The following is a 13,767-nucleotide window of genomic DNA, read 5'->3' on the forward strand; positions in this document are numbered from 1 at the left end:
GTAAATGATGAGCAATATCTTAGGATCACCATTGACAATGAACTAAAATTCAGTACCCATGCTAATCAATCTGCTGCTGGTGCTAGTTCAACTCTGGGACTGATGAAGTGTATCCTTTTCACCCCCCTCCCCAAAGTCACTAGTCTTCTGTATAAAGAACTAGTGCGACCCAAGCTCAAAGTTGAATTACTTTAGCCTCCCTGTATTTTAAGAGAGATATAAAAGTTTTGAAGTACATACAGGGACATGCCACAAAATGATATCCAGCATGCAGGAACTTTCTTACCCTGCATGACTAGCTAAGCTAAAACTCCCAACACTTGTATACAGGAGAAATAGAGGTGATGCTATTATCATTTACAAATTAATGAAGGCCAACACACTCCCAACATTATTTCCTATTGTTAGTTCTAATGCAAGAACCAGAGGTCATTGGCTGAAGCTTGCTAAGCAGTCTACCCTAAGAAGATTGTTAATGATTGGATTAAACTCTCTGAAGACACAGTTATTGCTGAATCTGTTGATATTTTCAAATGAAGGCGGATGTAAGTGGTCTTCAAGCAAGTGTAAATTTGACTAGAAAGCTACTGATCATCCAACTGCATCTTATCACTTATGGTTTTATATTTTGTACTAGATATAAAACCAGAAACACTGAGCTACTTTAATGACTCTAAACAGAATTTGCAAGAGTAGCAATTAGTATATTTTGAGCATAGAAAGGCACATTGAATAGGATGTTCATCTCTTAGCTAGCAAATTTCTCAAGAAACGAAAATTTGCCAAGAGCTTTTAATTAAGTTTTTCTTTTCATTATAGATGCTACTATCTTTAAATAAACATCAGCTTGGTCTATATATATAGGGAGATGAAAAAAGAAATACAGTATTTGGTTCTCGCCTCAATATTTTTATTTTCAAATTTAATTATTGCTCCCTCCATGATTTTATCCCAGTCCCCCATCAAATGGAAACTTTAGCTATCTTGTTATCCAGCTATTCATCAAGATTAAGACAGGTTCCTCACAGAACTTATAAGGCATACAAGTGAAAAATATGTGGAGATAGGTGCTTGAAGGCCCATTGCCGTGTCTTAAATTAGAGTGTGGATCTAATTCTGAAAGTTTTGTTCATCCAGTTCAACAGCTTTTCAGGGAAGCAAAAAGCTACTATATAACAATTTTACCCTGAAGGATTGGCTAGAATTGGAAAGTTAGTTAGTTTGGTCAGTGCAAAGTGTTCTTGGCTTGCAATTTTTAGTGACAAATTCAAATCATTTTTTAATCAATCAAATTCATGGATTCAAATTCAGAATCGATAAATATTTTTAAAATTCTAATTCAAAACAAATCATTTACAGTGCCAAATCATTCTGAATTTTGAACATCCTGTTGACCTGACTATTTATCTTACTTAGTAAATTAATAGTTTCATGATATACGTAGTTCCAGTATATTTGTAAAAAGTGTTTAAATGATAAAATGGTATTTTCAGACAAAATCTGCCAACAAGTTTGAAAACTGCCAATAAGCATTGCTACTATTTCTACCTTACTTTTTGCACGACAGGCAGTGGCCTATTGTTTTTTATTCAAACTTTCTTTTTTGTTACTCTTAGACTCTAATTTGTCTCTTGTTTGCATCTCAGTTGTAAAATGGTAAATTGCATCTCAGTTGTATCTAGCCAACCCTAAAGGATTGGCTAGAATTGGAAAGTTAGTTAGTTTGGTCAGTGCAAAGTGTTCTTGGCTTGCAATTTTTAGTGACAAATTCAAATCATTTTTTTAATCAATCAAATTCATGGATCTATAAATATTTTTTAAATTCTAATTCAAGACAAATCATTTACAGTGCCAAATCATTCTGAATTTTGAACAACATGTTGACCTGACTATTTATTTTACTTAGTAAATTAATAGTTTCATGATATACGTAGTCCCAGTATATTTGTAAAAAGTGTTTTTAAATGTAAAAATGGTATTTTCAGACAAAATCTGCCAACAAATTTGAAAACTGCCAATAAGCCTTGCTACTATGCTACCTTACTTTTTGCACGACGGGCAGTAGCCTATTGTTTTTTATTCAAATTTTCTTTTTTGTTACTCTTAGACTCTAATTTGTCTCTTGTTTGCATCTCAGTTGTAAATATGGGGCCTCCTATATGTGAGGTATGAACCAGTCTATGATTTGTAACAACAGGGCTTAGAGTAGTTTCCTTTTCAGTCTTTTTATTCATATTAATATACTTCTATATTGATCCTTTGTCTGATGTTTGCCTACAATTTGGATTTATTTCTAGGTAATTAAATGTCTTTGATGAGTCACACGCCAATTAAGGAAGCTTTTTAAAAGCCATCAAAACAATATGTCTGCTGAAAGTAGAGACCTGACAGTGTATAAAAGCTTTTGCTCTCATGTATCTACTGTAGAAAACTTGAAAGCACTTCAGCAATGGATTATCCAAAAAGGTGCAGAGGTAAGCGTTTTCTTCTAATAAAAGCTGTTTAAAAAAAATTTATTCAATACACCATATAGATCCATTTATTTTGTATTTTTGGCCTAACCTCTTCTGAGAATCATATTTTCCCCATTCTGTGTGTGTGTCTTTGCCATAGTCTCGCGGAAAGATTGATTCACAAAATTTTCATAGAAACAGAAAAGTGTTTGCCTAAAAATACTTTGTTTTTGTCCCCCCCTCCCCCTCAAAAATTGTATGTATGTGCACCTATGCTTTCTGTTGAAACAATGGTAATAAATTATTTTTTCTAACCATACTCTGATAAAGTTTGAAAACATGGTAGACCCAGAACCAAAATGCGTATGTGTATGGGGGGAGAGAAGGATATGGGGTTGTTTCAAAATAAAAAAAAACATCCCTTTTTGGGCTAATGTTTCTTCCAGGGGGGCAGGACCGTCTGACAAATCTATCATAGTCAGTGTTATAGCATTGACTTGATAAAGAACAATAAATTTAACATATACTATATTTCCCTATGTCTTCATCTAGAATAAACAGCTTTAGAAAGTTGGGAAAGGCTCACCTGACCACATATTCTTAGTTATGTTGCCCTACTTAAGAGCTTTACCATTTAGACAGTATTTTGCCATCCTCTCAAAACCCATACGTGAATGCCAAAAATAAATTTTCCTTTTTCACCACTGTTTTATTTCTGTGTACATAATCCTTTCAAATGGAGCCTATTGAAAAAACAGTTGACCAAAAAAACTCCTTTTCAAGTGCTATTTTCAGCACAGTGCAAATGACACTTGCTTTTAGGGGGCTTGAAATATGGCAACACTGCTCGTGTAACTGGACCACCGGGCAACTGAACCCCATTTAACTGAACCCCCCTGTAACTAAACCCCCATGTAACTAAACCCCCGTGTAACTGAACCCCCGTGCAACTGAACCACCGTACAACTGAACCACCGTACAACTGAACCACCGTGCAACTGAACCACCATGCAACTGAACCACCATACAACTAAACCACCGTGCAACTGAACCACCGTGTAACTGAACCACCGTCCAACTGAACCCTAATGTAACTGAACCATCGTGCAACTGAACCACTTCACCGAAGCAGGTAATTAACCTTTTTCAAACCAAACGATAAACAACTACGAGCGTAGAAAATACCACAAAATGAAAACAACAAAATAAGCAAATTGGTAAAAAAATTACAGTATGCAGACGGTAAGAGCCGCCGTTCACCCCCCCCCCTCCCCTCTGCGTAAAACATCCCTTAAGGAACATACCCCGCGGAAAATAACACCGCACGGAAAATACCCCTCCCAGAAAATACCTACCCGTGGAAAATCCCCCCCCCCCAAAAAAAAAAACCTCTTGCGGTTGGGTAGTCTCCAATCACTTTCGGCTTATAAAAAAAGACTAGAAATGCCTGAGGATTATCAAACAATTTCTACCTCCATCCTCCTGTCGTCTCCCCCTTGGAGATAATTCTGTATTTATTTGGAGGCTCAATGAGAGCTGAGATGTTTTGGCATCAAATGCACCCTTTGAGGTATCTCTCTCTCTTCCTAGCTACAAAACAATCAGATAAGCCCATTGCAGAAGTTTCAGTTCCTTTTTAAGTTTTTTTGATTTGTTTTTTGCTTACAGATAGTATTTGTCATTGGGAAACATACGCAAATTTTTTGTCTGGGGGTTTTCTGGAGGATCTTTCATAAGAAGAAAGTATTTGCACGGAGGGGGGGGCAAGATTTACACATAAATTCCTCTTTTCCACTTCCCATAGGACTTGTCAATTAAACTAAAAAATAACATGACTCAAAGAATATTTTTAGATTTTGAAAACCATAATTTCCGCGAGAGGGGTGTTTTCCAGGTGAGGGGGTTTCCGTGGGGGGAGGAGGGGAAATTTTCCGCGGGGGCGGGGGGTAAACGCTTAGACCCGTAGAAAGTGTCAGGGTGAAGGGAACCCCCTTTAACAAACATGAAAAGAGAAATAAATCTGGATTTAAGAGTTTATGACGTCCGATTTTCTTTGTTTTTGTGACAACAAAACAGAGCATTTTTATAAACCATCTTGACAGTAATTTATATAAAGGCTTAAAAAAGCAAACAATTCCAACAAGGTTGAATATGTAAAGATTCAAACTTGTGTTCTACCCAATGTAAGTACGGTGGTTGAGTTGAACGAGGGGCCAGTTACACGAGGGTTCAGTTGCACGGTGGTTCAGTAGCACGGTGGTTCTATCTAGATAGAAACAGCGTGTTTGCACAAAAGCAATTATTTTTGATTTTCGCGTAAAATATCACCTCTATTTTTGCTCCAGTATCGTAGATCACAACTGTTTAATGATTCCAATAAAATATATCATTTGGATCATCGAAAAACATATCTTGGTTAAATGTGACGTGCTTTTAGTCTTGTCATTTGCGTTTTAGTTGATTAATTAAAAAAAAAAACTTTCCGAAAAATAAGTTTTTCAAAGAAAAGTAAAGCCATTTTAAACTTAAGCTCAGCAGACACAAATACCTTTTAAAATTCAAACTCAAAACGACCAGAAATTACTATTAAAGAATAAATGAAACCCAAAACGAACAGAAATTAAATAATTAATCATAGCAAAAACATTCAACAAATAATAACATAAATGAATAAATAGATCTTAAAGCGATTAATGCTTAGATTGAATATGAATATCAAGCTTAAAATGAAAAAAATATTTTCCTACTGAAGTATAAATAAAACTTAAAACGAAAATAAATTAAATATGCAATAAATACAAACAAATAAACAACAGATATTAATATAAATGAATAAACAAATTTTAAAACGACTGAAACTTACATTGAATATGCAAATCAAGCTTGAAACGAACAAAAATCACCACAAACAAGAGTTTGGGTATGACCTCCTTCTCTCACTGTAAAAGTCTAAAACCTACTGCGTCATTGGCGCTTTTATAAGAACCATATACGCCCCCAGGACAACACTTACAACGCCTATCCCCCGGGCTCTTGGAAGTGTTTATGTTGCCTAATTTTTTAACAACTTCCAAAACACTAGCTATCTCAAAATTTGTAGGGGACGGGTTTGGGGAAAAAACAGCGGGGGGGGCTAGTTTAGTTCCTTTGACGCGTAAAAAGTGAACTAGAACTTTCAACTTCCAATCAAATGAGTCGCTTATGAAGTTAATACAAGCATCCTTTTCATAAGAACCATGAATGATCTTAAGGCAAAGCTTAGAACGCCATCCCCTGTGCCCTGAGGGGTTGTATTGACACCGGAGTTTTTCTTATCTGACCTTTAAACTATTTTTAACAAGATGTCTATCTCAAAATTTTCATTAGATGGGTTGGGGGATAGCTGCCCTCGGATATCTTTTGACTATTAAAAAGTGAGCTCGAATTTTCAATATTCAATCGAATGAGCCCTCTCTGAAGTTTATACGAGCATCCCTTTCATATGAACAATATGTGCCCCAGGGCATAACTTACAACGCCTGCCCCCCAGGCCCTGGCGGGTTGTGACGACACCTGAGTTTTGTTATCTGACTCTTGAGAAATTTTTAACTTAATGCCTGTCTCAAAATTTTATTGGATCCATTTGGATAAAAATGGGTTTGGGGGGCTAGTTGCCCTCCAATCTCTTTTGACTCGAAAAAACTTAACTAGAACTTTCAATTTCCAATCAACTGAGCCATCTCTGAATTTTTTTTAGCATCCCTTCAATAAGAACCATATATTCCCTTAGGGTATAACTTACAACACCTGCCCTCGGGCCTTGGGGGGCTCTGTGGACCCCTGAGTTTTCGTTATTTGGTCTTTGAACCATTTTGAAAAAAGCTATCTCAAAGTTGTTATTGGATGGGTTTGAGGAAAAAGGGTGTGGAGGGGGAGGGGGGCTAGGTTCCCTCCAATCTCTTTTGACTCTTAAAAAGTGAACTAGAACTTTCAATTTACAATCAAATGATTCCTTTTTGTATTTTGCACGAGCATACCTTCCATAAGACCCATATATGCCCCTTGAGTATAACTTACAACACCTGCTCCCGGGCCCTGGTGGGTTGTGTCAACACCGGAATTTTGTTTATATGATCTTTGAACTATTTTTTAACAAAATAGCTATCTTAAAATTTTTATTGGATGCATTTGGGAAAAAAAGGTTTGGGGGGGGGGAAGCTGGTTACCCTCCAATATCTTTTGACGCTTAAAAATTGAACTAGAACTTTCAATTTCCAATCAAATGAGCCCTCTGTGAAGTTTATATGAACATTCCTTCCATAAGAACCATATATGCCCCCAGGGCATAACTTATAACCCTTGCCCCTGAAGACGGTGGGGGGAGTGTCCTGCTCAAACATATAATTTCTAGAACTTTCAACCACGTTGAACAAAATGGTTATACCAAAATTTTGATTGGATGGGTTTGGGGAAATGATGGGCGTTAAGGGGTGTCAGTTGCCTTAGAATCACTTTCGACTATTAAAAAGGGAACTAGCCATTTAAATTTCCAATCGAATGAACCCTTTCTGAAGTTTCTACAATAATGTTGTCTATAGAAAACCTTATATGTCCCAAGGGCATAACTTACAACCCTTGCCCTGAGGGCTGTGGGAGAGTTGTCATCCTCAAAGATCTAATGAAGACTTAATAAAGAACTTAAAACTACGTTTAATAAAATGGCTGTCTTAAAATTTTGATTGGACGTGTTTGGGGAAATGTGGCCGTGAGAGGGGGGTTAGTTGCCCTCAAATCACTTTCGACTATTAAAAAGGGCACTAGCCATTTGAATTTTCAATTGAATGAGCCTTCTACGACAACGCCTTCTATAAAAACCTTATATGCCCCCAGGGTATAACTCAAAACCCTTGCTTTGAGGGTTGTGGGGGAGTGTCCTCCTCAAAAACATATTTTCTGTCTGGAAATCAACTACGCTGAACAAAATGGCTATTTCAAAATTTTGATTGGATGCATTTGGGGGAATGTTGGGCGTGGGGGGGGCTAGTTGCCCTCCAATTACTTTCAGCTATTAAAAAGGGTACTAGCCCTTTGAATTTCCAATCAAATGAGCCTTTTTGGAAGTTTCTACGACAACGCCTTCTATAGAAACCTTATATGCCCACAGGGCATAACTTAAAACCCTTGCCATGAGAATTGTGGGGGAGTGTCCTCCTCAAAAACATATTTTCTATCTGGAAATCAATTACGCTGAACAAAATGGCTATCTCAAAATTTTGATTGGATGTATTTGGGGGAATGACGGGCGTGTGGGAGGGGGGGGGGCTAGTTGCCCTCCAATCACTTTCAACCATTAAAAAGGGCCCTAGCCCTTTGAATTTTCAATCAAATGAGCCTTTTTTGAAGTTTCTACGACAATGCCTTCAATAAAAACCTTATATGCCCCCCAGGGCATAACTTAAAACCCTTGCCCCGAGGGTTTTGGGGAGTGTCCTCCTCAAAAAGATATTTTCTATCTGGAAATCAACTACGCTGAACAAAATGGCTATCTCAAAATTTTGATTGGTGGTGTTTGGGGGAATGATGGGCGCCGGGGGAGGGGGGCTAGTTGCCCTCCAATCACTTTCGACTATTAGAAAGGGCACTATCCCTTTGAATTTCCAATTGAATGAGCCTTTTTTGAAGTTTCTACGACAACGCCTTCTTTAAAAACCTTATATGCCCCCAGGGCATAACTTAAAACCCTTGACCTGAAGGTTGTGGGGGAGTGTCCTCCTCAAAAATATATTTTATACCCTGAAATCAACTACGCTGAACAAAATGGCTATCTCAAAATTTTGATTGGATGTGTTTGGGGGAAGATGGGCATGGTGCTAGTTGCCCTCCAATCATTTTCGACTATTAAAAAGGGCACTAGAACTCTCGATTTCCAATCGAATGAGCCCCCTTTGAAGTTTCTACGACGACCCCTTCCATATGAAGTGCCTCTGGGGAAAAAAAAAATAATATTAATAAAACATTGGAGCCGTATGGCCTTTACTATAGGCAACGCTACAGCGTTGCCTATTGTAACGCTGTTACTATCTGCTCTTGTCATCTGCTTTTAGTCTGGTCATTTCGTTTTAGTTGATAGAATGAACCTTCTTGATAGGAACAGCTCCGTGTTTTGCTGCAATGATGTGTGAAAAAAAACAAACAAAAAAAACAGGTGTATGAACCCACAATTTTCATGTTTCATCGCCCCATCAGTGTTTAGATGCTCTGGACTGAATTTGTAGAAAAAATGGTAGATTGAAAGAACGATAGAAATTCATTTTGTCATAATGGTTTTTAGGCAATCTCCTTTTAAAAATCTCCAGTGATAGCTTTTCCGCTTTAATATTGTACATCATTTCTTTTAAGCTTGACTGTAAATGGTGTGGGACAATAAGGAATAATCATTGGCTCTGCTTAAGCCCAGGATGTTTTTCAATAGGATGTGGAGATTCGGTTCAAGATCATAGTACAGCACATTTTGAGGTATGCTATATCTATATTATGTGTCTTTCATTGCGTTATTCCCTCTCTTTCTCTCTCTCTTTTCAGTAAGTTGTAAATGACACTCCCGCCTTTAGGGGGTTTTGAGAAGAGCAGCAATGCCGTGAGAAGAGCAGCAATGCCATCTGCCCTTTCACCATGCCAGGGAGATAAGCCGTCAAACTTGTGATCTGACTCAAAGGCAATTAAGTAACTAAATTGGGGGAAGGGCTAAATTGAGGGGCATTCAAAAAAATAAGCCGTATTTTATATTTATTTTTTAATCTTTTCGTTACAGTTAATCTATTCTCAACATGATCTCCGTCAGGTAGTTGTCCAGGTGGTGCTTCCATCCTTCAGTCTGGTTTTTAGTACTCTGGTAACCTCTTTATGAGCCATGTCTTCACCGCATGTTTTGCTCACAATTGCTATTGGGATTGACACCTTTCAACTGTTTTTTTTTAATTTGGGGAGTAAAAACGAAGTCAGACATGCTAAGTCTGGGCTATGAATTATCAATGTCCGCTGAAATCTTTCAACCCTTCTTTTCCAACGCATAGCCAATACGCCGGGATGTTGTCGTGATGGAAGAGGATTTCAAGACGAATTTTGCTGAACGTATTGTAGCTAACTCGGCTCTCAATATCCTCGCAATATCTGTAAAATGGGCTCCTATGACAGATTTTAATCTTCTAAAAGGTTTGTGGGTCCAACTCTTTCACAGTCCCAGATAACGGCTACATGGCTGACCGAAAAGCTGCGTATTAAATGCTCCTCGTATATACTTGCTGTATTTAAATTTAAAACATTGAATGATCAATTGATACCACTTTTAAGTAATTCCTAAATAGCCACTAATCGAAGGAGATACAGCTTTTCTGTCATGAATTTGTGAAACGCTGAAATTTGCTTGATTAACTAATGTTCAATTTTAGTTTCGAGTGTGGTGATTACAGAGGCATTAGCTGGATTTCTTTAGGGTGAGAATTACTTAGCATGATGATACTTATTGCTCTATGATGCTATATTTAAATTCTTAAAACAAGTAAAACTTGGTTTTAGGAAGGGGAGAGGCTAAATTTTCACTCTTAGGAGCTTTTTACTATAGGCCTAAGCCTTAAAGTTAGGGGGGGGGGTGGTTATAAAGTTTTCTTATGGAAGGGGGCTTGAAAGTACTGAGCAAATATATTTTCGGGCTACAGTTTTTCAAATCTCCTTGGATTGGGGCTATTAGGACCAGTTTTGTGGGAGAATAAAAAGCATGCTGGTACTATTTTCAAGCAACTTTCCTTTTTTTTCGATCCCCCTCCCCTCCTGAAAATGTTTGTGTGGATACCTGAGTTGTATATAGCTAACATTCCCTTTATACCCTTCTATATTAAAAATACAAATTTGGCTGATTTGGATGTTTTCTTTTTTTTATGTTCAAAATGTTTATGTACTAAATTTTTAATTTTGAAAAACTTAATTTAGCAATGTCCCGACCACTATCTACAACTTAACTTGTCATCAAGCCGTATTTGGTGCTACGTTTGTCATTCCGAGGTTTTGATTGAATCGAACAGCCCTGCACCGCCAAAGGAGCTTCGTGAATTAGTTCTAACGCAGTTAGCAAGAAACAATAAAACCAATGTGGCTGAAGAAAGTGTCGTTGAAGAGCCGTGTGAAGAGTATGTCACTGAAGGGGCAAGAAAAGGTATATAAGTCATATTTGTTAATCATTGGGATATGAGCTGGAACTTTACCAAGGACATAAAATGAAAACATTTCTTTTTATGGCTCCATCTCAGGTCTATTTATACTTGAAAACTGGAATTTTCTACTTTTTTTAATATTTTAAAGATTTTAGGGCGTTATTCGCTTAAAATTTTAGGGTGTTGTAGGGTGTTACAGCGTTCGCTTGAATAAATAATGGGAACTAGAATAGTGGGAATATGTAAAAATTAAGTAATAAAAGTGTTATTTTCGGAACCAGAAGAAAATAAGGGTACATTAACGTGTGAAAACACTCAACTAAAGGGATAAGTATGATAAGATAAGATAACTTAATTGGTTTCTATTAAAAGACTCTAATAATTTTAATAACAAGCATGTTATTGCATAGCTTAGATTTTTTGCTACTCAATGTTAAGTTTTCAAGTACAATGTTAAGTTTTCTTTTCAGTTCCTATTTGATAACAAGATGTTAGGGCTATATTCTTACATAATTTTACTCATTCAATCACTGTTGTTATTTTTTTACCCTGAACAACAACAACAGTCAGGAAAGTTTCACTTTCTAGAGCTTTATCATGATATCTTCATTTTCTGTTGATTTTTCACTCACGTTCCTTATTTTCAAACTTGAGCACCCGTTAAGTACTAAAACTACATGACGGCATATGGACGTTTTTTTACATTAGAAATTGAGTTTTCATAAATTTTACTAAATTTTTATAGGCCTATAATTAATAGACAAGTTTACACTAAGCCAGTTTAGTGAATCCACTTTCATTTGTACTGTCCTTTGTACTTCAAAGTAAAGATAAAAGGTCCAAATCAAGGTCCAGAAGGTACGCAGGGGTGCAGCATGTGTTTGGGTTAGGGGTGGGGGTGCGGGATATAAAGAATGTGTCAACAAAATCGTCGAGTTTGCCGACAAATGCTGATACATGAGCTAAATTGAACTAAAAACATAAGCTAAATTCCAAGGTGTTGGTGCTGCGCGCCAACACCTTGGAAATATGGGGGGGGGGTCTCTCTCCCTTATCTGCACGCCTGAAGGTATGTCTAGTATCTAGCTCCACCCTTCAATTATTCACTTGGTTTGAAATATTTCTTGGCCTAACTCATACTGAAAAAGAATACGCAGTATTATCAGAACTAGGCCACATTCCTTACCGTTTTATTCATTAGCTTAATTTCCTTCAAACGTCTTGTTGGTATAACATTTAATTCACCCACCTGAAAATTTTTGTTAACTACGCTAACTTAGCAACCTATTAAATGCACAAAACCAGTATTTCTTGCATGAGAAGTCGCCTTTCTTAGTAGCATTAAACCTGGAATTATCCTTTTAAATCAATTTTGTATATATCTTAGTTAATTTCTAGCTATCGAATATCAAAACACGTTATGTATAAAAAGGGGCTTGGGCAATTGCAGCTTAATGCTGCGTGGATTGAATCGAGAACTATTGCGCATAGGTTTTTCTTAGTTGGGATAAATTCCAAGAATTGTAAATCCAGGGCTCCATTTTTTTCAAATAAGTAAAGTCAGTGTTGACTTGTGCTCTGTTTTTAGTGTTTTGTCAGCAAGGGTTAAAAAGTATTAGCCCCCATTCCACTTGTCAAAAGAGGAGGTAAGGCCGTTTGCAGAAACTATAGAAACATCTCTTAATTGACCGTGCTATGAAAATTCTCTACCTCATTATTTAAATTGACTTAAAAAAGTACGAAACAAGCCAATCCGTACTGAATTAGAAGGTTTCAGATTAGGTTGGGGCTGCTCAGATATTGACAATCTGCTTAATCATTTAGTGTTGAACGACAGAATTCATCTACCACTTCTCATTGCCTTTATCTACTTTACTGCTAGCACTATGACGAACTATGGTGAATTATGGCTGTTGACGGTTTCCCCACAAGATGTTGAGCATGATGAGATACGTTCACATGGACACTGGGACTTTCGTCCGTAAATCTGGTAATCCTAATTTTTCTGTAAAGTGGAGGTGCCCCTTTTTCGTACGTTTTAACTACCCGATTGATTGGATGCGGAAAATGTGCTCTAAGTTATGCTAAAGTTATGACTCGATCATTCTACTCAATGGCAGACTATCCTCGATGGGAAGCACGTAGGAGTATGTAAAAGAATTCATGTGCCATAGCTTCGTTTAATGCCAGACCAGTGTAAGTGAAATGTGCGTGCATAACAGTTTTACCTGTCTAGAAAAAAAAGATTTTGACCATACGGAAAATCTCAGTCAAAACAAAAGTTCGGGGATGTGCAGCAATTGTTCGACTAGTACTCTTATACGCTTATGAGACATGACCGATCAAGTAAGAAGAGATGGGAGCATTAAAGAGGGTTGCTGTCTGCTGTTTTCTCCATACTAGAAGAGGGATCAGGAACTCCAATGTTAAAATAAGCATTTGTTGCTAACTATTTGAAGAACTATTGCTTATCCCCGAATTACGTTGCCTTCAGCTTTTTAATCACATATTGCTTCGCCCCGAGCGTAGAATATGTAGATACATCCTTTTTTGTGAACCAAAACTATCTTGGACACGAAAAATAGGCACAAACTTAAGGAAGACTGGGAACAATAGGGAGGATTCTGGAGACATGGTCAGGAATGGAACAAAGACTGTCTATATATTACAGGGAAAGTCGCAGCTGACAGAATGGTCGTCAGAATTGACTCCAAGATCTTTTGGTCCCTGGGAGGATTGTTCCGTGTATGGTTTTCGTAAAAAGTGAATAAATAAGAAACTTTTTCGCCCATATATTGGTAAAATCTCCAAAAAGAAGACAATTATGTTTGTGGCCAAAAGAAGACCATAAGGTTGTGGCCAAAAGAAGACGATAAGGTTGTGGCCCAGTCCTCTTCAACCGATTCATTCGCTGTGTGATGTATGGCCAATTTGTGCCAGCAAGTGTTAACATTTACCTAAATTATTTGACGATGTCCATAAATGAACCATTTTTCTTCTACCGGACTTCTACCATCTCTCTATTCGAAGGTGGTAACTCTGGTACCTCCACCCCTCATTATTCGAACTTCTACCACCTCTCTGGGATAAATTGTTAGATTTAAAAGCAGTCATGGAATTGGCAATCT

The 13,767-nt window shown here is 37.3% G+C and overlaps 1 protein-coding gene across 1 annotated transcript in view; it reads left to right on the forward strand.

Moving 5' to 3' along the window:
• LOC148943698 (ubiquitin carboxyl-terminal hydrolase 33-like) overlaps positions 1–13,767 on the forward strand; it is a 124,231-nt gene that overhangs the window by 9,772 nt on the left and 100,692 nt on the right. Inside the window, 3 exon segments of the mRNA XM_089101205.1 lie at positions 2,298–2,474; positions 8,832–8,948; positions 10,419–10,641. Coding sequence (XP_088957331.1) covers positions 2,364–2,474; positions 8,832–8,948; positions 10,419–10,641 — 451 coding nt within the window. The 5' untranslated portion in view covers positions 2,298–2,363.

This window comes from Artemia sp. Qi Xiang Cuo, chromosome 15 (assembly GCF_049724085.1).
Source record: "Artemia sp. Qi Xiang Cuo chromosome 15, ASM4972408v1, whole genome shotgun sequence".
In the NCBI taxonomy this organism is placed as follows: domain Eukaryota; kingdom Metazoa; phylum Arthropoda; class Branchiopoda; order Anostraca; family Artemiidae; genus Artemia; species Artemia sp. Qi Xiang Cuo.